At 37.3% G+C, this 24,199-nt stretch overlaps 2 protein-coding genes and 1 non-coding gene across 4 annotated transcripts in view; 2 read left to right on the top strand and 1 right to left on the bottom strand.

The window, feature by feature from the left end:
• Positions 1-23,124, top strand: part of LOC145983292 (U1 small nuclear ribonucleoprotein C-like) — a 40,063-nt gene extending 16,939 nt beyond the window's left edge. Inside the window, exons 3-4 of one of the 2 annotated variants that reach the window (XM_083116444.1) lie at positions 8,250-8,344; positions 22,156-23,124. In XM_083116444.1, coding sequence (XP_082972570.1) covers positions 22,175-22,705 — 531 coding nt within the window. In that variant the 5' untranslated portion in view covers positions 8,250-8,344; positions 22,156-22,174 and the 3' untranslated portion in view covers positions 22,706-23,124. The remainder of the gene's footprint in view (positions 1-8,249; positions 8,345-22,155) is intronic. The other variant, XM_083116443.1, reaches the window with a different exon arrangement.
• LOC145983294 (uncharacterized) lies at positions 8,445-9,290 on the top strand. The gene has a single exon (XM_083116446.1). The coding sequence runs from the start codon at positions 8,445-8,447 to the stop codon at positions 9,288-9,290; it is 846 nt and encodes a 281-aa protein (XP_082972572.1).
• Positions 14,731-14,801, bottom strand: TRNAT-AGU (transfer RNA threonine (anticodon AGU)). The gene has a single exon. It is a non-coding gene; the product is annotated as a tRNA-Thr (tRNA).
• Positions 23,125-24,199: the final 1,075 nt, after the last annotated feature.

The raw sequence follows: 24,199 nt of genomic DNA, 5'->3' as shown, positions 1-24,199 counted from the left end.
TAAGATTTTGTTCAATATATGCTTTTGTGGTTAGGTTAGGCAGGTCAGGTTTGGTTCTCTTAGTATTAAAATAAACTTCCTAAATGACTCATGTTTTGGAGGGGAATATTTAATGCAGACAAATAAGGTAGTCCGTATAATACTAAAGTACCGAAATTCACACTTATATCAAGATATCTACAGTCTGAAATTGTATTGGGAATTACCAGGGCTTAAATTGCTATACTAACACCACTTATGCATCAAAATTAGTTTGGACTTGAAACTACCAGAACATAGCCAATATTCTTGTACCCCTTGTCACTGCTACTAAAAATTGCCAAAATGAAAGTACATTAAAAAAAACAAGCAGAGGAATTAATATTTTTGCAGTTGGGAAAAAATGCAATATGTTCCATTCCAGTCACTGTCTGGAGCATCAAGGCAACTTTGAAAATGGAACTTCATCTTTCAGTGAACAGAAAACTGGCACAAGTCTTTGTCTAATTGTCATACAGAAAGCAAGTATTGTCTTTATCTGTGAAACTTGCAGTTGATGTTTACTTAATTTGGTGACTGCTGGTAGTACAGTTCAACCCCAATTTTGTTTTCCCGGATTTTACATTTTCTCTGCACATTCAAACCACACGGTCCCAGTAGAGGAGAATGTTGTACCAGTAAACTTTTTCTGCATTTTACATTTTCCTGTATTTGAAATTCCCCCTTTCCGTCTTGTTCCCCTGAAGAACATAAAATCAAGGTGTCCTTGTACTGGTCGGACATCTCTACTGCTTTCCTGCTAGGTGTACTCCCACATCCAGATCATTATCTACAACTGTTTTGGTTTGGATTGTTGCAGTAAGAGTATACAAATATTCATGTGCATGTCCATTATCAGCATTTAATTTAGCATGCACTTGGTTATGTTGTCGGTGAGTGTGTGAATTTCATCCATTCTCTAACTAAATGGCAGTTGCATCTGATGCTTTGCCCAGACCATTGTTGTCTGGAGGACAGTTCTTCCCACCAATGGTTGCAGTTGATATCACAGATCTGTCTATCACAGCGCAGCTAGCAGCAAAACAGTGGAAGTCTTTTGTTTTGGACTGTGCCAACATTATTATTATTATTAATAGTTTGGTTATCATGGTACTTGACCTTCACTAATGGCATGCTCTGTATTTATAACACTTTTAAACTTTAAAATATAGACACATCTGATAAAATATTCATTAAACTTTGTTTTCTTTTATAATGTCATTTGCACTGCATTTTGCCACACAACACTAATACTGCACATGCACCAAAGGAAAAGAAACTGACACTACATTATGGTAGCTGCACTGGGGGTGAAACAAGGATGTTGATTTCACCATCAACATTCCTCCACTTGACTTTCAATTATTGCCATTCAAATTGTTTTCATTTGTTTCTTCGAGGAACAATTGCTTATATTCGAGCACTGTTACGTGACCTCACGCAGCTTCCTTTGCAGTATGCCATACAATTTTGAACCCAGGTTATGAAACAGTATAACTTACTGAAAATAGGGATATGATGTAAGAAGTCATTTAAATACTTGATACACTTCTACCTTCTTTCATGAGATAAGCAAGTAAAAGGACTTGACATGTTGTTTTATTTTTCTGTTACAATATTAAAGAATTTTAATAGTCGATGGTTATTCTCACTTCTTCCCTGTCAACTTCTCATTTTTGTGCAATCCCTAGGCTATAGCCTATTAGCAATTCCCCTCCTGCCAAGTAGTAAGGCAACACTTGCTATAAGGATGGAACTAACAGCCACAAAAATTAATTGAACATACATAAGCATCAGTGGCGTATGCTGGGTTCAAGACCTGGGCTGTCTCATCATATCATAGTATTCGAATGGACAGATATTTGTGGGTGAGGGGTCTCTTTTTTGTTCATTTATATATTCATTTGTATATTGAAGTGATGTGACATTGTGATTATAAATATTCACTTCAAAAATAATTATGAAAATGTACATTGTATCATAGGCCACGGTGGCTCAGTCGGTAACGAATCTGACTACCATGCTAAAGGTCCCGGGTTTGATCCCTGGCTGGTTCACATGTGGGAACTTTTCTAACGGAAGCGGCCCTGGCACCCACCCAGCATCGAATGACATGGGTACCTGGGGAAACCCTGGGGGTAAAGGTGGTCAGGGGCGTGATGCTGATCACATCACCCCCACTCACGACCGAATCAAGAAAGAGTAGGGCGTTACCCCCACACCCTCTATAACACTTCATGCCGTGGTGCTAAGCACAGGGAGCACTTTACCTTTTTTTTTACATTGTATCATTAAGAGAAAAAATAAGGAAAGTATTTCTTGCTTATTTATAAAAAAAATAAGGGCCCATATTGTGAAACATTTATGCAGATCTACTAGCGAAAATAAAGTATAACACATAATATATAATAAACTTCTTACCTTTAAAACTTCATTTCTATAGGAACTCCATTCTTCTCTTCTTCTGGGTAAATTTCAATGTCACTTTCATAAAATGTTTCTTCGGACCACTCTTTCATTTTCAGAAGAACACTTTTCTCAATAGATAGAACAGCTGTGTTGTCAATAGATCCTTAATTATGTCACTCATTTTAGTTCACTAAACAACACAACACAACACAAAAATATAATTCACATACGAACAGACCACAATACATGCACGACCTTTAAGGAAACCCACGCACTAGGAAACAAACTTCCTTCAACATTCCCGTATGAGATTTCCAATCCAACTACCCTACTTGCCTCTGCCCCCTGTCAATCGGTTATTTTTAGGTGCAGCATAATCCAGTTCCGGTCAGCTAACAAATCTCCCAATCTTCTGGTCACCATTGTAATGCAGATACTCTGGTTGTTTCAGAAGTCAAGGGCCTCTTGTCATGCTCGTTTGCAATTGGAAAGTGATGTCCTTGCCCCAGAGGGAAGTTTCTCAGCAACCATTTTACCTTTCTTCTAATAGTTTCGCTCCAATATCCCACCCTTGTAGGGAAGATGCCACACTGGGAATAATGAGTTCGCAACACTGACGGTATCAAAGTAAGAAAACTTCCAAGCTCAACGCACGCAGCTCCCTGCAGATTTTGAAGAAAGCTGGCAAGATAACCAACTCCCAGTGTAACAACTTCTAAGAAATAAGTGTGCCAACTCCTGAAACGCCATCATCTTCTCATTGAAATGAACAATTTATGCACGTTTTGTGATTGATATTTTTCTTCTCTTCTGAGTCTGGGCTTTACAGATAGCCTAGATCAGGCCTATCAAACTCGCGGGCCGCATGCGGCCCAGCCTACCTTGGCCCTGCGTACAATTCATGCATGCAATAATATTTATACATTTGTGGTTATCCTGCATTTTGTTATGTCGAAAAACAAGCTCCGACTCAACCAAACTTCCCAAGAGTGACCTATTTTTCCTGAGCAGATACATTCTTGCATTCCATTAAGGTGTAGGTGTGGTATCGACTAAGCAAGTTGTTTGACAGTTTAGTCCTGATGTGCAAGAATATCTTGCTGGTTGGGAGATAGAAGCGTGCATACTTTCGGTTGCCAATGAGTCAGTTCCTCCATTGTGAAGGGTTTGCCTTGATGGAACGTCAATTTTTTAAAATAGTTTCAGACAACCATGTCGATTCGTAAGCCTTGTGGTAGTCTACTTTCCATGTGAAGTAAATAGTGTAAATTTTGTGCCTTGATAAGTGAATTCATTCAGAAATATTCCTTTCTCACTAAATACAGTTGTCAACCTCCATGACGGAGTGGTTAACACAGGGTTCTATGACACCAGGTGTCGGGTTCGAATCCCAGCCTGAGCATGGGTGTTCTTTTTGTGTCCCTTCATCAATTTCATCTAATAATTGCACATCCTCATTGTCCCTATTAACTAAAATTTGCAGAAAAGCGACACTACATAACAAAATTTTAAAAAAAGAATCAGAAATACAGTTGAGGAGAGGATTGATGACTTACCAGACGATAGCAACGAACAATTGAAAGTGAAAATTGTTGGATTTGTTGCATTTTCGCTCGCAATAGATGAAAGTAACAGAATATCTGCTTGATGTAATTTCTCTCCGTAACGCAACAGAAGATATTTTTAAGGAAGTGGAGGACAATTTGCAAAGTTACGGTCTTCCTTGATCTCAGTTAGCAACATATAATTTATAATTGCAGTAATTTCCCAACTTGTCAGGAATATCAGTGGTCAATCCGTGAACCTCATTTAAGTCAATACTTGTTCAAAGTAAATATATGAATTTGAAAAGAGGTTTCAAGACTTCAAAGAGTGCGAATGGAAATTTTCTTGTTCACTGCTCTACTCTTTCCTCTTTTGATGCTGCGAATCCAAATTTCAACATCCAAATGGAATTTATTGAATTACAATGTGACATATTGATAGAGAAATATCTCAGGGTGGTTGTTTCTAGATCTTTCTCAAATCTCCCAGAGCAGTAACCTCCGATTAGAGATTTTGCTGCTGGAGTTTTAGTAATTTTGGCAGCACTTGCCTTCGTGAACAGCTGTTCTTCATTATGAAGATTTATAAAATAGTCCAACGATAAAGAGTCTTCATTCAGAGTTTGATGCTCACAAAAACATAATGCGGACATTGAGAAGCTAGTTTCTAAAAATATGTGTCAAATCTCTGGGAACTGAAACTAGAATTTTCCATAGAAGGCTTCTTGCCAAAACGTTTGAACAATTGTAATCAACTTATACATATAAAATAGTATCACATACTACGAACAAATATTTTAAATTAATTTATTTCAATTATGGATTGTATTTAAAATTACCAATTATTTTACCGGTCCGATATATCAATAAATATCTGATAATTTAGTGGAAAATTCTGCCATTTTATTATAGTTTTTGTAGATAATCTACATACCCTACTTTCTAAAAAAGTAAATGTCTAAATATGAAATTTCTTTTGCACCACAGTCACCTAGAAACACACATTTATTAAGGAGGTCATTGACCCTTTCAGGTTCTTCAAGGACCATTTCTAATTTTATATCGGATCGGTTATCTGTATCACCCAAAATTTAATATCGGCACATCCCTAATTAAAATATATTTACTACAATTACACACACACACATATGAGTACAAGTAATCGTGCAGATATTCACTTCTAAGCAGGGTGGTACTTGAAGAGGAATTAAGCCTTCTGGTTTTTGCATCCCCTGCGGTTGCTTATTTATGGCACTTAGGACGGGGGACTGTGAATATTTTTTTTACAACACATACCGATCCTTTAATAGTAATCACTGGAATCCCCCCTGTCAAGGGCGACTCCTTAGTTTTGGACTTCAAGGGGTTGGGGTTCGAGATGTGCGGCCCGGCGAGTTTTGACATTAACGTCATGCGGCCCTACTAACGAATTGAGTTTGACATGGCTGGTCTAGATAGCCTGAAGTATACGCCTCTGATAAGCATCTTCTCATATAAAGTGAGAACTTGCTTTCAGTATATTAGTTGCTGTTGAGTGACTGATGAATATTTCATTTAAAGCAGTACACCCCAGCAACTGCAGTCTTGCAGGCCAATGTGACTGGCATCTAGACCTACAGCTAGTACAATCATCTGTAGGTTGGCGTTTTGTCCTTATATTTACTGAGAGGCCCTTTACAACCTCAGCTTTTTACATGGGTAAGGTTATCTTAGTCCTCAGAGGCATATGTTGATTTTAGCTACGGTAAGGCTATAATGTGACGGGTGCAAACAGCCTAAGCACTGATGCACTCACAATTTTAATTTCAATCCAGCAATATTCCATGTACTTATTTCCAGAAGTGGATCCCCAAATTTAATATATTTGCAGCTATAATTTTGATTTTTTTTAATGTTTTCAAAATTCATAGTTCTTTCTCAATACTGAACCCTTCCATGTGACTGGAACCACAGGTATAAAATTAATGTGGGATGCAGATACTGCTTGTTTTGAGCACTTCCTGTGTATGTCTCTTCTTGTCATTGTATTTAGGATGTTGTTCTGTCAACTTTTATCTGTATCTTGGTGACACATTTTTTTTGTCTTCAGATATAGTTTTGTTGCTGGTTAAGGAACTCGTCTTCATGTAATTGATATTTATATTATTGATACCAACCAGTGGTCAGCTTTTCATCTTTGTTACCTGTATGCCTTCATATTTTGTGATGTTTCTACTATTTATTCAGGTGTGATTGGATTTTGCATCCAACGTTTTGAGAACTGACATATCCCTTCAGGAAATGGGAGGAAGAGACCACACTGTTGGACATGTATGCTATCGATATTTGGAAAGAGACCCTGAGAGAGAACAAAAAATAGTACAATACAGAATTACTAAGATGTTGATGGTGTAGTGGTACTGTTGCCTTGTAATCAAGGGGTCCCAGGTTTGATACCTAGTGGAGGCATCTAGTGTTTCGGATTCCACTTTAACATCTAAAGAGTGGATAGTTTCATACAAAAGCACCCAAATGATGCACTGTGGGATCACTGGTTTCCAATGAAACCACTAGCACATGTCAGCAATTAACACTTCATTAACTTTCATTATTGGGAGGTAAAATGTATAAATTTTACTTCCACTAAGATTCGTGTCATTCTGATAAACAGAAATTATTTAATCTCTCCACGGCAATTGGTTCTCTTGCTACGATTTTTTTCGTACATCGCCGCAAGTTTGAAAAGTTTCCATCTGGAGAGGTTCCTGTCTACTAGAAATTAAATTGTAGGTACTGTCCCAATTTGCCTTTCTGTGCATAAACTGCAGTTAAAAACGAACACTAGTCAACATTTAATTTTCTTTTTCAAAGTGCTAGTTCTTTCCACAGGTGTTCGCATTGTAAAATCTTTGAACATTAATCATATAAGTTTGTTTGGGTAACTCCATGTTAAAAATGCTTAACACACTTCTTGTTTTATTTTTGTCGTATTTTCTCGGGTTTTAACTTAACTACTGCAGAATCTTTGACAATGTAAATATAAGTTCTGAACTTAGCAGTAATCAATTTTGAATAGTGCAGGCCTTTCCAGAGCTGTCGAAGACAGATCTCATCCCAAATCTCCACAGCATACATATGCAATTCACAGTCCAACAATTAAGTAATGAGACAGTCATTCATCAAATGAAAAAGAAAGGAAATACTGAACATTGCCTGTTTATTACTCAAAGTACATCTCCCCTGCATTGCTGCAGCAATTGACACAGTTTGCCAATGATAGATGACATGTGCAAGTCTCCGTGTCTTATAAGATGTGATGATGATGGATGTTCCTGTGTTCATGAAACATATGTAATTTCAGCAACATCTTCACTTTCAGGAACAGGAAATAATTGCAGGGAGATCGGTGTGGAAAATAGTGAGGATGACTAAACACACACACTTCTTTTCAGAGTAGGAATAACTGGACAACCACTGCTCACTGGCGCAGTGCATTATTGTGGAGCAGGAATCAGCTCTCCAGTTCACAATGCTAAGGTCAAACATGGACAGTTCTCTTTCATTATCACTCAGAGCACAATAGCAACAAGTCAATTACAGTTTCACCCTTTGGAACAAATACATGATGAATATTGGCTTCACCTTTGACTGCATTTGTTGCCTCTTGGTAATTTAGTAACTTCCATTCTGCTCTTCATCGTTTTGCAGGAGGACCATCCAAAAATTCCGTGCTACATTGCAATTGAAGCATTTTTTTTTTATTCTAGCAAGCAGTTTTAGTATGTCTTCCAAGGAGCTTGGTGTTTAGCTGTGATTACATGATGACACTTTTACACCTTACAGGACTTGACAGTAGAGCTCCCAGCATGCCCATTGTAGATTGTGGACCACACTGCTTCACATACAATTCATACATGAGACAACATAAAATTTGTCTCATTACTTAATTGTCTGACTGTGTATTCACATACCACGTGGTGTCTCATTTACAATCATCCAAGAATATCTGTTTGAACCACAATATTGTTTGTCCCCCATGAACATTGGTCTCCAAATGTCATTGGCAGTTTACGTGTCCCTTTTAATTTTTTTCAAGTAACGTATTTATTGAGAGATAATTTTCTTAATTTCTCCCAACACAAGCATAAAACATGACAAAACATCAAGGTAAGTGTTGCATTCATTTGATTTACTTTCATACAGGTTTGTGTGGGAATAATTGGTTCAAATCTTAAAGATTAATGTGAAATCTCTTGAAATCTGCAGTTGACTGATGTCACTCAATTTCTGTATTTCCAGAATGTGGCAAATGATTTGGACTCATCCAAATATATGTAGGGAAAGCCATAAACAACACTGCTGAACGTGATGGTCATCACATGCACAAGAAACTGGTATAAGTGTTTTAAGTTAATTCTGATCTTATCTCTGGGGTATGTTTTCTGTTTTTCCCTGAGACGGTTGTTTCGTTTGAATTTGTCAAGTCATTCTTTCATGCACAATGGTGGTCATGTTGATTTCTCAGGTTTTGACAATGTTAGTGGTGCCAGTCAATATATTGTCCCCAATCTGGTGCATTTTGTGGTTTTTGGCCAAGAAGAAATTGATTTTATAACCTTCCTCTGTATCCAAACAGCACTAAAAATACAGCATCCTGATAGACTTCTGATTCATTCGGACTCGACACGGTTCTCGGGAAGATATTGGGAGCTATTGCAAAATATAACGAGCAGGACCATTGAAGTTCATTTAATTGACAGGCCAACTCATGTATTTGGCCAACGTTTAAGCTCGGTGTATCATGCCGTGGATGTTGTTAGAATTTTGGTGCTTCAAAAATTTGGTGGCATTTACCTTGACACCGATACTTTCCTTCTTCGCTCTCTCGATCCGTTTCGATACTTTGAGATTACTTTGGGGTGGCCGGTTGGTGGATATATTGGAACACAAATTTTAATAGCCCATCCCAGTGCCAGATTTCTCAAATTGTGGCTGCAAAGCTATCGGAAGTATCATCCTAATATGTGGTATTATAATGCCGGTCAGGAACCAACGGAACAGATTTTGAAGGAAAGACCAGAACTGGTACACAGGGTCCCAAAGCTTTTTGGAGTGGATAATCTTTCAAAAGAATTGTATGGTAGTGAGATTTGGTCAGACTGGAAGAGTATGTATGCAGTACATCTGTTAAGTCGGCACATATCGTACTTGGTACCTGAGAGTGATCTCTTGAACTTTGATGAATCTTCAATAGCAAATTCCAATACAACATTTGCTGCAATGGCTCGGTGGAGTTTGTATGAAGTTCCCCCAGTTTTTCATGTACTTCCAAATATATAATACTCACTTCTTTGTGACGTCTCCACTCTTTGCACAAGGAATTAATTCCTTTATTGCTCTCCTTAGTGGTTTCGATGAAATTTGCATATCTGATCATAAAGTGAACTTTAGATTATGTAATCATGGCAGTTTCTCAAAATTTACATTTCAAGGGTCATGGAGAAAAAGCAGGTAAGTCAATCTTCGTCAAACTCCAGAAAAATAAATGTTAATTGCAAGATGTTACTGGACATGTACATGAAAAGGTAGAAAAATGCAGGCGTCAAAAGTATCTTAATCTTTGATCGTATGACACCGGTACGTCACTTACGACAGGAAATTGACTTGTCTGTTTTTTTTCTCTGACTCTTCATTTAAAATGCAATGTTGAAATAGATATAAAACAATAAAGAGGAGCAGATGGGGTGTACTGTTCATATTTTAACATATATGAGATATTCCTCTTCTGGTTTACAGTTGTTAACACATTGAATCCCTTGCATGTGCACAGTCTTCTCATTGAATGGAAAGCACATTCATTTCATTGATTGCAGTACTAGGCCTATATTTTCATTGCTTTATCATCACTCGCAAACACACACACACATATGCACACTTGGCCATGGGGGCAGGGGGCTCGACATCCCCTTCCTGGCTAGTGGAATTTAGTATGCTAACATTACTTTTTATGTTGATGACAGAATCCATTTCAGTACACCCTACATATGGAATCTTGAAGAGCCCCCCCTGAGAAAACTCCTATGGGCACCCATGCACTTGACCAATGTGTTTACTTGAAATATCGAAAGAAATGGAACACTTATTTATTTACTTGTAATGGGATATTTACTTGCACACCGCCTGTGTTTCATACTAAGGGTAGATATGTTTAGTATTTGAAGTACGGACTTTTTCATTATAAGAGAAACAAGGACTATATTGAACAATTCTCTAGCACACGCAAAATTGGATTTATTTGGTGTTTTAAGTCCACTTTATGCACAGGAAGGCTAATCTTGTTTCTTTTTTATCGTGTAGACAAAGAAATTGCCTTTATTTTTATGTATAACACATGTATAGTAACACCAAAAAATTAATTGTTTCAGATCGTTGAAAATCACATAAAATGCCCGGGTTTCGGAGTTATTGCCAATTTAAATACCCTGGGATTCAATATGTTAAGCATTTAAACATATTTTTTGATGTAATGTTTCAGGAGAGCACACTCTTCCTTCATGAGACATTTATTTATAGTCTTATCAATGTTAGTTATAAAAATAGGATAAATTTAACAAAAACAAAAAAGATGCAATGAATCTTGCAATATGTTACATTCTTGGAGCCTAACTAGTGAATTAACTGTTAAATGAGCAACAATTTTTGAATGACTGATCGAACTACAAATAAATGTGTGATATGTTCTAAAATGTGTTTCAATGTTTGGAACAACCGCAAATTTGAAGAGGGTTTCAAGAGTGCATGCAATACATACATGAAAGAAGAGTCATATGAGGTAGAAAGACAACACAATAGAGGAAAAATACAATATAATCTTCATCATCTGCTACTCCTTAAATATTTATATCTATTGACCTTCCTTTCAATTAATGGCCAAGTCTAAGCTTCTTTTCACCTCCTCAGGAAGATAATAGATCTTCATTAAAAGATTGAACTTTTATGTACATGTCTGTGTCGCTCAAGATTTACTATCATGTTGGTGACAAAAGACATGAAATATATGTTGTTTTATTTAGATTGTATGTTTTGTTATCCAGGTAGTGTTACATGTAAGGGTTGGATATTTTATTTCCTTATTACATTTCAAGAGAATACACATTTATGACACTACTTCAACATTGTTAGCCTAGTGTATATACATGACAAGTCAACTTACCCACTGGACATCTTGAATGTGTCAAATGCTGATAAAAAGGGCCTGGATTTTGATTACCTAAAAATCTTTGAAAAATGACCCAAAAATTTGTACAAAACTCAATCTGCTTATTGAAAATAGTATATATATTCCAAGACAAACAATTTAACAATTGCTTCTTCACCTTCACAGACTGTGAATAAGAAACTCGACAATGTTGCATTTTGCAATTTTCAGACAGGCTTCGTTGCGCTGGTAGTTAAACACAGAGTAAGTACCGCAAGATAACATTCAGACAAAACAGAAATTGTTGAACTTCTTATGTTTCAGCATGCAATGACACAAAATTTTTTAAAAAAATGATGCAAAATTTTAAAAAATGACCTAAAATGATGCAAAAAATGACCAAAAAAATTACATTTCTTCAACCTGAGGAGGGTGTTCAGGGTTTGCGTACTAGTTAGCAATGTCTACGTTGCACCAGATAAAAGATGAAATGTGATCAAAATCTGGACCCCTGCTGATAAAACTTTGCATGGTTATGGCTTCCAATCTGGACTTTCTCGTCAGGGTGTGGGCATGTGCAGGTAATATGCAAATGCTATTGAGATGAACAGAGATGCCAAATGTGAAGGGAGTTTTGCAAAATTTTCTAGATTTCTTTTGTTTTTCTTACCTCTCTTTATGCTAGGTTTATCCTAAAAAATTGGTCTTGTATATCTTGGGAGCAATGGAAAAACATTTCAACATGACAATTTTCTGTTAGTTCTTGAATTTGTGGCATTATTTTTAATAATCTTCTTCTTTACTTATTTCTTAAGCCTATGGTGCATTTCAGCCATAAATATAAAGTACAATAATATAACCTGCAATGTAAACATATTAATGTAAAGGTTTGTACTTATTAATGTCAGGTTTTTCTATCTTTACAAATGTTACGTCTAAGAGGCACTAGATATTTTATTATTGAAATGAAATTGATATGTAAATAAATTAACAGATTGAATAGTAGCCAACAGACTTTCATAAAATAAAGTTAGCATAATAATCTGTTGATATGATGAACATTGTGAAAACCAGTGAGATAAGGGAAGTAAATTCAGAATACATTTTAAATAGGGAATGTAAATTATGATTGTATTCTTAAATAGGGGAAGTAAATTATGAATGCATTTTAAATAGGGGAACTAAATTGTGACTGAATTTTTAAATAGGGGAAGTAACTTTTGAATGCATTTTAAATAGGGGAAGTAAATTATGACTGCATTTTAAATAAGGGAAGTAAATTGGGAATGCATTTTAACCAAGTATCAATTTCACTTATGAATTGTAAAAGCAATATACACCGATGAGCCATTATATTATGACCACCTACCTAATACTGTGTATGACCACTTTTAGCCTGCAGAATCACAGTCACTCGGTGAGGCATCGATTCAACAAGGTGGTGGAAGGTGTCCTAGGGTATCTCGTGCCACAGGCGCAACAGCAGATCCTCTAGTTGGCATACAGTGTGGGGCGGTGGTGATGTAGCACGAACCTGCTTCTCCAAGTCGAACCACAAATGTTCAGTGGGGTTCATATCCGGACTATTTAGGGGTCACTGCATTAAAGCACATTCACTGTCACGTTCCTCGAACCAGTCATTTACAATCCCGGCAGTGTGGCATGGCACATTGTCCTGTTGGAAGTGGCCGTCACCAGCGGGAAACACTGTTGACATGAATGGATGGATTTGGTTCAAAATAACGTCCAGATACCAGAGAGCCGTCAGTGATTGGTGTACCGGAATAATGGGCCCCAGTATGTCCCATGAAAACATTGGGCAGACCATCACACCTCCTCCACCGGCCTGTCTCCATCCAACCGTGCAATCATGCCATAGCCTCCGATGGAAATCGGCATACACGCGCTCGGCCGTCGATGTGATGAACCAGGAATCTGGATTCATCGGACCAGGCAACCATTTTACAATCATCCACAGTCCAGTGTCAATGATTTTGTGCCCACCTCATGCACTGCTTTCGGCGGAGTGCAGTCAGCATTGTGGTACGACTCAATTGTCCCATGGACAGAGGTGTTCGATGAACTGTGTGCTGTGAAGCGTTGTCCTGGTCACCACTATTGTACCTGTGAGCGATTTCTTGCACTGTGGCCCAGCAGTCGCTCAGAACAATGTGTGACAGCCTCAACTGGCCTCTGGCATCAATTAGCCGCTGTCCACACAGCTGGAGGACAAGTCGTTGTTTACCCATCGTTGCACCACTTTCGATACCTGCTCACAACAGTGGCACGAGAGCAGCCAACGAGCTGTGCAGTTTCAGAGATGCTGGTACCAAGGTATCGTGCCATGACAATTTGACCTCTATCAAACTGGGAGAGATCAGTCGGTTTTCCCATTCTGACACCGGAGACACTACTAACAGCGAGCCTGTAGACCTGCCCATTATATACCATGCTGCCAGCATGTCATGTGTTACTCTCCATGCTCCAGGTGCACTAAATGTTTTCGGGTAGGTGTGGTCATAATGTAATGGCTCATCGGGGTATGCTACATTTGATTTTATAAGAGCATGAAAAGTACAAAGTGTTGTGTTAGATCCACCAGTGTAATTTGTTGGTGGAACTTTATTCTTATACCAACAAATGAATCTCTTTAATTGGAGCTATTTTTATTATAATTTAGATACATATATTTTTTAAACAACTTGTTTTTACAGTATTTTAACCATACATTTGTTAGCAGTAGTAACGTAAATGTGAATATCTTTTTTTGGGTTATTTGTCATCATTTACATAAGTTTGTTCTTTTGTTACTGTGAATATTAAGAAAAATATAAAAAATAATACATTTAGTCTTGTAACAGCAGTATGGAAAAAGTTACCTTCAATGTTAACAAAAATGTGGTTCAAGGTCTTGATGTACTTAAGTATTATTTTTTTATCTTCAGTCATTAAAACATTAAATGAATAGTACTTTTTGTTTTAATTTTCTTTTTTAGTTTTCCGATTTAATAGACTGTAAAAAGAATTGAGACAATATTTTCAGATGTTATTTTGTATTAGTTCAAGCTTTGGAAGTTATGTCTGCAACTGAGTGAACAATTTGGCCATTCTTTCATGTTCTTATGGACATAACAGTTTTAATATACACATGAAACATGCTTACGTATCTGCGTACCTGTTTATTTTATTCGATTAATTTCAGAGACCAATGTTATCATCCACATCAGAACTTGTAGTTGTACTGTTTTGTAAAATTAATTTCTAAATTTGATGTTTCTTCTAAACCAAATCAAATTGTGATCACATTATGGAGACGAATGAATCATTAATGTTTTTAATTAAAAGTTTGTTTTATAATCGATTAGTACACTTTTTTATCAGTGCTTTGTAAGAATTGGTAAAGATAGGCAAAATTTCACATCAGTTCCTAACATTTACCAATTTAATATTTCAATGTATAGCCTCTAAATTGGTATCCACACTTCTGCTGTTTTGTTTTTGTGTGTTGTGTTCACTGTCCTTGTATTGAAGATTAGGCACACACAGGAGATGTACTACGTAAAAATTTTCAGCGAAATATGCAGACTCGAGCAGGACTCGAACCTGGGTCTCTGGCATACTGTGCCATTGCTCTACCATTGAGCTACCGAGCCGGTCTGGCCTCGCCTGATTTTTCGCTATCGCTGTTTTACCTGCGTGGAATCGTCTGCCTGTGCTACCTGTCTTTTTATATTGATTTCCTAGACACGAAATCCATACACTATTACTTGTATATCAGTATATTATATTATATCAGTACGTTATCATTATCAGTAAACATTTCTTTATCTGATTGTTTCTTTGGAGAGTAATAAGTTTGAGGCTGTATGAGCATCTTTGTGTTCGAATACCAATTAACTTGAAACTTAATGTCATCATCATCATGGTTAATGATACAAATTCAGCTGTGTATGGAAGTGGAGAAGGACCTATTCGTGGCATTTAATCTTGGTCCTTAGCTTTAATGGTCCAGAATTTTGCCTACAGATACTGGCAGTGTGTGGCTACATGGGCACGTACTTGTATGGCAAAACACAAATGTGTGCTCAAATTTTACTTTCAGTAATAAATTTTGTTGTACTTGCACCCACAACACTTACACCCACCGCAAAATGACTTTGGACCTCATAACAAAAGCACAAAAAATACAGAAAATTCATGTGAATAACTATTACTAAGCTTTTAGATACAGCAAAAAATGCCTATAATTTCCTGCATGGAGTAACCTGACAATAAGAAATATAGAAAATAAATATCTCAATAGACGAGGCTTCATAATGCAGAAAACATGGTGTAAATATTGTACAGTTTCGATGTTATAAATGATCACACTATGCTGTAGCATATAATGTGCTGGAGAAAGTCCCCCGCCCATTTTTTCCTTTCTCCATTTCTTTATAAACACTCAATATAGAGATGTATCTCTGCCAGAAAGTATTTTGAATTGAATAATGAGTACCAGCCAGTACTTTCTCTAAGTCTAGATATCCTGGGAGTAATGGAAAAATCCCAAAAAAATAATGGATTTGTACAAATATTTCAAGCCATGTAATATTTATAACTTCTCTGAATAATTTTAAATTCAAGTTTCACCATCATCAGAAATTTCTCTTTCTGTAATAAGCGCAATGGGCTTCAATTTGGCTCAGGCACTTGAAAAATGTAATTCAGCATATGCATATGGTTGCTAGACATCAAGTTTTTTAACCCTCAACTACAGTTGTGACGTCCCACGGACCGGAGCGTTCCTTTTGTTTGTTACCCCACCATTAGTTTTCACCTTGAGGCTACCTCTCTTTCAGTACCTTCCTCAACTTCCGTGTGCTGTGAAAGTGTGAAGGGAAAGGTTGCATTATTTGCTTCTGGGGTGTTCTATTTATATACTGCCGTCCCGCGAATGTCATGACTGTGTTTGGGGGTTAAAATCACCGTCGATTCATTACGATCAATAGACAAGAGAATGGCAGATATTTTTATTTGTGGCTATACTGAATAGAGGGACCCGTGGTTTTGAAGAATGAATGTTAAACAATAACTAAGGACTAAATTCACGTTGATCAGCTGTGCTCAGTTAAGAGATATTTTGGCTTAGTGAATTTGTTTTCCTTAAACTCACAATATAAACAAAATACTTTTTTTGAGAAGTTAAAAAAGAATGTTTCGCTCTCAAAACTATGTAATTGTATTCAGTGAATAACAAAGCATACAACATGATTAAATTCACATCATTTTAAAATATGTCCTGATATAGCTATATTCCTTTTTTTCTTAGAGGTCCTGTGGACTGCACGACTGCGTTAGTGCCCGAAACGTTCAAGATAGCAGTTAAGAGTTAATGATGAATTAACTGTCCTGAAAAATGCTTCTAGAATACCTATTTGCCTTAGTTTTGTTTTACCTTTCAAATGAGAGATATTTTCCATTCTATCTCTTTCCCATTGTTGGAACTTAAAATCGCAGTGATGGTACATCTCTCATTTGTATTTTCTTCCTGGTCTGTAACAGAATAATTACGTGTTTATTGTTGAGACTCATGGACGTCCGCAAGATTTTTTCCAGGGAGGGGCAAGCAATGTAATTTTTTTCTGGGGGGCCAAGGAGACATATTTTCCCCCATAATAGTGATACCCCCCTTAAAACAGATCTTCAGCCTGAAATTATCATGTTCCTTAACACATTTGTAATAATTAACCTAAATTATATGTGAAATATATAATTTTTAATTGAACATTCATCCCCCCCCCCCCCATCCCTTACGGTCATTCATGTTGAGGCTTGTGTAACTAAGTGGTTAAAATGACAACAGGGATGGGCATTCAGCTTTCCTGGAAGCATGCATGGCATTGCCAATGTGGAGTGAAAAGCCAAACCATCACAGAGTGCTATGGTTCATGAAGAGTGTCATATTTGTGCCATTGTCCAAGATCGACTACTTTGTTGATAGGAACAAAATTGAAGAAGAACTCATAACAGGAAATTCCTTTCTCATATCAGTTTTTTGTCTGAGACTTATGTCACGGTTTTTTATTTACAGAATCTGGCAAACATGCATATACTCAGGAAACTTACTTCAAGCTAAAAGTTTAAATTTCTACATACTACGGCAGGATCAGATTAATTGGTACTGTGTCTAATAATTTTACCAATCTGTTATATGTCTACAAATAGCCTATCCTGCCAGTTTGATATTTTTATTGTAAACAAAAAGTATAATTCTAAATACATAATTTACAAGGGGTTACTAAAAAATAACCAGAATTGCAACGTGTGCTGTGTAGTTCTGGATCGCGTCAGTGGCATGCCCAGGATTTTCAAAAGGGAGGGGGGGGGAGTTACATTTTTTTTAATAGTCAGTCCTCATCTTGCCATCTTGCCCTACCTTTGATGTTCTTTTTAATAAGACCTGCTTGGCCAAAGGGGGGAGGGGTTATGACCCCCACCAACCTCCCCTTGATCATGTCCCTAGACATCCTTGACTTGGGGTTCCCCATACCAGTCTGTCAAGTGGTATCATTCCATGTGGTGTATATTTGTAACATTCAGCAATTGTTGTGATGGGTAACAACAAGATAGAGAGAAAACTGTTCACCTGATGTAGCTCCATGTGACACTCTTTTATTACCATGGATGAAAAAACTCTGAAAGGGAAGTGAGGTGAAAGAAAATGTGCTGACAGCTTTGAACGGTATGGTATATCAAGAGTTCCGAAAATGTTTCTAGCAGTAGAAGAAAATGTTGAGGCAAGTGCATTGAGTCATATGGAGAATACTTTGAAGGGGACTAAAAATCTTTTGAGTGTAAAAAGTTGAATACAACTACACTATTATTCAACATACTGTCCAGCCATATTCAAGCACTGGTTTTGGCATGGTTCAAGTCTTCTGTATTCCTTCACCATAGAATTCTTCTGCTATGACTGAAGCCAAGCTCGGTGCTTACTCAGTGTTCACTTTATGAATAACTGCGAAATATCTGCAGGAACTCTCCAGAAAGCTCTAAAATGTGAATATGCGGTTCTGTCGAACCAGTTCATCGGCCACCTCTTTACTCACCGTGGACATCTTGTCTGCCCATTTTTGAACATATGGCACCATTGTGTCGCCACCCTCACGTTATGTTTGTTGGCGAAGACAAAGCTTATCACAGCATATTTCACAACTGTGAAATTACAGCACAACTGTTGAAAAAGAGCAACACAACATTCACTCTGCCACAGCTTTGTGCATATAGACTCACACTACACTGTTGTCAATCATGGTGTTGTTATCCCACTATTTTACATGCCAGATGAAAAGGGAAGTTACTTAAGATAGCTTTCACACTTAAAAGTTTTGACACATTAAATAAGTTTTTGTGTTGGGCATGCAAGATGTGTGTAATATAACTCCTGGGTTATATTACTTAGTACATATTACCCCCATATATGTGGCATATTTATTTATTACAACATATGTATATATTTTTTTACATTATAACATACTTGGGAACTTTACATTACATTACAGTACATCGTTTGCCCCATGTGCTGTCGTTCGTGCACCCACACACATGTCACTTGTCGTTCCTCAGCACTGGAACTATGTCCGCTCACATCAGCCATGGTGCAACAACTGACATACAAAGTCAAGCGAGTGTTTCATGATTCAAAGCAGGGATGCCAACCACAAAAATGAAATCATTCGCAAGGGGCCAAATGCAGGCCAATTTTCAACACTGTTGCAACAGGATACATGCAAGTATCAGAGACTTCTCAGACATAGTGTACAAGTGTCATGTAATTCGAGACATGTCTTATATTCGTTCCACATCAAATCACTGATCCTGATTTTTAACCTTTTAAAACTTGCACCTTTTTTCTTACTTCATGTTTAATAGTTTAATAGTATGCAAGAATAGGGTCTGCATAAAGTCCTTCCCTGATTTCAAACATTACGCAAAAAGTATGATAAGTAGAGGCATGTGGTTTTTAAAATGGCACAAAAACTCAAAAAAGTTTTGATATGATAGGCACAGACATGTGTTTTCGAAATGCTTCCCAAAATCACAAATTTGTTGTTTTATTGATAAACTTCAAAGTGTGTGTAATTTGTTGCACAGAGAATGTCTAAATGATACTCAATTTCTCTTCGCATTTTAGACAACATCTTCTCATTCACCATAGCTATAGACCTCACGCGACAACTTGAGCTCTGGGGAAAGTTGAAAATGGAGGGGACCATGTTGGTTTTGTCAAGAAAAAGGCAGGCTGGCGCAACAAAATTCCAAAGTTACAACCTCCAGTTGTAAACAATATCTGGTCCCTCAGTTTGGATGTATTTTTTAATAATTGCGAATCCAGGCAAGAAATGTGCGAAGAAAAGCACAAACTCCGACCTCAGCGGTGGAGAGGTTATCACAGCATGCTACGACGCCAGGACTCCTGGTTTCGATGGTATTTTTTGTAAGTGTGTCCATTCATCAATCTTGTAATAAATCATCATCATCTTCGCGAGTAGCCAAAAGTGGCAGAAAAGCGAAGTAAAGTAAATTAAATCAATCAATTCAAAACCAACAATGCCATTGAACAAACCCAAAAGAGAGCCGCTGGCTACTCTTAAAATGATTAAAACAGAATTTCGTGAAATCAGGGGAAAGTTTTCAACTCCTGAGAAATGGAGAAAATGTGTAAGAAAAGCTATAATAAACAATTTTGATAAAGGGACTATTATGAGGCTTGCAAGAGATTCATACGTTGTGGACAATACGGAACCTACATTTTTTTAAAGAAGTTGCGAGAGAGAAAAAAAGTCAATTTTCGATTTGGGACCACATTAAGGAAATGTTTACGTGATCTTTGTTTCCTTATCAAAGAACTGAATCCAATAGGAAAGTTTTGATGGAGAAACAGATATTGTTGTATTGCGTGCGGATTTCTTGATATATATTCATGACTGCCGAAAGACTGTGGACTTACGCAAGTAAAATATTTGGAGCCCATAGTGAAATATATATATATATATATATATATATATATATATACATATGTATTGATGATATCAGAGGGCGAAACGGAGAGGGAAGGAAATGGGGAAGAGAAAGCTCGCAGCACTGCGTACAAAGCAACCGTGGATGTAGTAGGTAAGGTTAGAAGATCTATATACTTTTTTTTGTCAATTAAAACAACATACTCTATGTATGCAGCTTTGTTAAGAAATGCTCTTGGTTATCAGGTGTTCTGGTAACATTTATTGGGAATAGCAAGAAATTGGTGCGATTGCAAACACTGCTTTTGAATGGAGGGAGAACTCATTATGAGGGTTGTCACTGTCTCTGCGGTGAACTCGAAGGCTTTCTCCTCAGAGCTCAAGTTGTGGCACAAGACCCATAACACTTCTGTTATCTTTGCCTTCAATGTTTCAACATGTGAAACTGGTGAACTGTACACTTTATCCTCAGTGAATCACAACTAAAAAGGTGACTATGTTGCACTCCATTAAAGGTGTTTTAGCCATGATTACTTTTTCAACAAGTATCCACATTGCAGTTTAGATATTCGTCAGTACTTGATTAACAGACTTCCAAGCTGCTGTATTGAGAGGGGTGGTCCATCGTTATGGCATCCAACTTTCTCCTAGTAGTACACCACTAGACTTATTTCTGTAGCGATACATTAAAAACAAAGTGTACAGTTCACTAGTTCCAGATGTTGAAACGTTGAAGGCAAGGACACAAGAAGTGTTAGTTATGATGACTGAGGAGATGTCTAACACATGGAGAGAAATTGAGTGTCGTTTAGATATTCTCCGTGCAACAAATGGTACAAATATTGAAGTTTGTGACTTAATAATACAACAAACTTGTGATTTTGGGGCACATTTCGAAAACACAGCATGACTCTGTCTAACTTAACAAAAAGTTTTGGTGTCACCCCCCCAAGAAAAAAGTCTCTTCCTAGTGTATTTTTTGTGTAATAAATGTTTGAAATCAGGGAAAGACTTTATACTCATCCTGTATGTTGGGATGATGTGTTTTCACATCAAAGAATTTGTAAAAAAAACTGCAGAAGAATATTTATCCAAAATGGGGAAGATATTACAGTAGAACCTCAATTATACATTTTTCATGAGCCTATGGCTAAATAACATATATAGCAGGAAAATATATATGGTGGAACCATATAATCAAGGTCCTACAGCCCGACCCTGTGGCTGAGTGGTTAGCACATCACGCTGCGATGCCAAGGGTCCCGGGTTCGAATCCCGGTCGGGCTTGGTTGTTTGTGAATGTCCATTCATCCATTTCATCACTCATCCCCATCTTCGCAAATTAGCCAAGAGGCATAAAACGTGAAGTAAAATAAACTAAAATCAATCAATCAATCAAGGTCCTACTGTATTTTGGAAACTGAAGAAGCATGTAGTCTGTACCCTAGCATTAAGGCTTGGATGGACCTTTGGACAACTACAGGGCAGATGTTTTTGAATTTATCTCTTCATCCAAAAACTTCTATGATATTCCAAAATACGATATTCACATATGCTTAGAATTCCTTCTGGATCATTCACATGAATCATCATGTGGTTTGCTTTCAGTACTTTAATAGACTTATGTAGCCATGAAACTATTGAGAATATCTTGGCAACAGTAATAAGAAACCACATGAACATTCGTGTGAATGTTCTAGAAGGAATAATAAGCGTATGTAATTTTGAGATTTTGGAATATCCTAGCGAAGGAGAGAAAATTTGGAAACATCCGTCCTGGAGTCGCCGAAATGTCCAGCTGAGCTTTAAGTGTACATTTTTTTTCACACTTCAGACAAATAATATCCCATACACACATGCACTATGCTAACACTGAATGTGGCAAAGAATTTTCCCACATTATATGCGAAAACTACAACATTATGGAAATGAACTTTTCATGTGATTGCATGAAATATGTTCCAAGTTTGTCATTTCATTACAGTGTATGTTGTTTGCATTACAGTACCATCACCTGAGGTAATATGCCGAAGTACTACTGTGACTATTGTGATACCTATCTTACCCACGATTCTCCATCGGTAAGGAAGACACATTGCCAAGGGAGGAAACATAAAGAAAATGTGAAGTTTTACTACCAGAAGTGGATGGAAGAACAAGCTCAACATCTGATCGATGCCACAACAGCAGCGTTCAAAGCAGGAAAAATTGCGTCAAATCCGTTTGCCCAGAACAAGCAAGGGGCAGCCATACCTCCGCCAAACAACCTGTATCCCCCTCGTGCTCCAGGACCAGTCCATCCTCCTCAGGCGGGCCCTCAGCCAAATCTCGTTGCCCACGGTCCACGCCCCGTTGGACCTGGTCCAGCACCAATGGCACCAGGGCCCATGATGATGGGACCACCAGGACCAATGCCACCGATGATGACTGGCATGCGACCACCGCCACCTATTGGAGGAATGGGACCTATGGTTCCCATGGGACCAATGGGTCCCATGGGACATATGCGAGGACCTCCTGTAATGGGTGGTCCACCAGGTGGTTTTAAGAAATGATAGCCGTGTGCTGTGATAATTGCGGAATTATTGTCATAATAATACACACTTCCTTCTGTTTTTGTCGAACTGATAACCCGAATTGACATTTTTCCTAGACAAAGGAGGGAAAGCGTGTGTATTTGTGTATTGAAGTTATGTATCTATGATAGATATATTGAACCTGACACATTTCCAAGATTTCCATGCACTTGGGATACCATATTTCTTCTACGAAAATATGACATGGAACATTCAATGGACAGAAAAAAAATTGTGTTAAAATTTATTTCCCCTTTCTGTTGACAATGTAATTTTGTATCTTAGGACCCAAACTCAAGTTATGACAGCAGTTGTGGAAAAGTATTGAGAAAAATGTGTTTACATTTATGTTTAGGTGTGATTCAATAAATGAAATATTTACTAAAAAATACATTCTTCACTAAACCAATAATTAACTAAGTTTTGCATACTGCTGAGTATTCTGAAATATGTAGCATGTGAAAGCATAAATAAAGTAATTGGTTTAGTTTTGAAACAAAAATATATCTTTGTTATCATTCCTCGAATATGAATTTTGTTATCTTCATTGTAAAAAATGTACAGTTTAACAAAATGGATTTATATTCGTTAAGTCGTCCATACACAATTCAATTGGCATTGAAACCATGTTCAAGACACAATCAGATTTATAACTGAGAGACATTTTACAATGTTGTCATTGGAAAACTTGAAAGGTCCAAAATTTCACTGAGATATCATGAAAGATAAAATTGAGAGCACTTTCACTTTTTATCAAAAGTAGGTAATAGGTAGGGAAAGAAACTTAAATAAATAGATTTGGCCCAACATAGAAAATAATTTTTGTTCAAAATGAAGAAGCATTGGCAACTTGAAAGAAGTATGATATTCCGGGTGTCCGAGAAGTCTTTGTATGAAAACAAAAATTAACTGTATCCGCTATATGCAACATAGACATGAAAAAATGGTACAAAAATGTTTCAGAAACTATTCAAGTTTTATTGGAAATAGCAAAGAAATAATAAATCTCCACGTGAGCACCCTTGGTAGCACGGAGTACATCTAGTCGAAATTCAACTTTTCGCCATTCATTAGCCAACATCACAGGAGGGATTGATGTGATGACTTGGGTTATCCGTTGTCACAGAGTTCCAAGCTCGGATACAGGAGTTCTGTAGACATTGTCTTTCACAGAACCCCATAGAAAAAATCTAAAGGGGTTATGTCTGGAGATCATGCAGGCCATGCTGTCCGTCCATGTCAACCAATCCATTTTCCAGGAAATGTCTGATCAAGGTAGGAACAAACCTCCAGACTCCAATGTGGCGGTGCACCTTCTTGTTGAAAGATAACATCTGGGTGGTATTCTAGCAATTGAGGAACAGCAAACAATTGCAATATGTCAAGATACACTCCAGATGTAACGGTGTCCTCACAGAAAAAAGAATGGTCCGATTATTCTGTCATGCAGCAGCACCCACCAAACATTCACCT

This window comes from Lepisma saccharinum, unplaced genomic scaffold (genome assembly GCF_977018435.1).
Source record: "Lepisma saccharinum unplaced genomic scaffold, izLepSacc3.1 HAP1_SCAFFOLD_756, whole genome shotgun sequence".
Lineage (NCBI taxonomy): Eukaryota > Metazoa > Arthropoda > Insecta > Zygentoma > Lepismatidae > Lepisma > Lepisma saccharinum.
Note: the sequence above shows the minus strand (reverse complement) of the source record. Positions and strands in the feature narration are given on the sequence as shown.

Bases quoted from the DNA above. Each gene is read 5' to 3' on its own strand.
- LOC145983294 (XM_083116446.1), top strand. From the start codon at position 8,445: ATGCACAATGGTGGTCATGTTGATTTCTCAGGTTTTGACAATGTTAGT.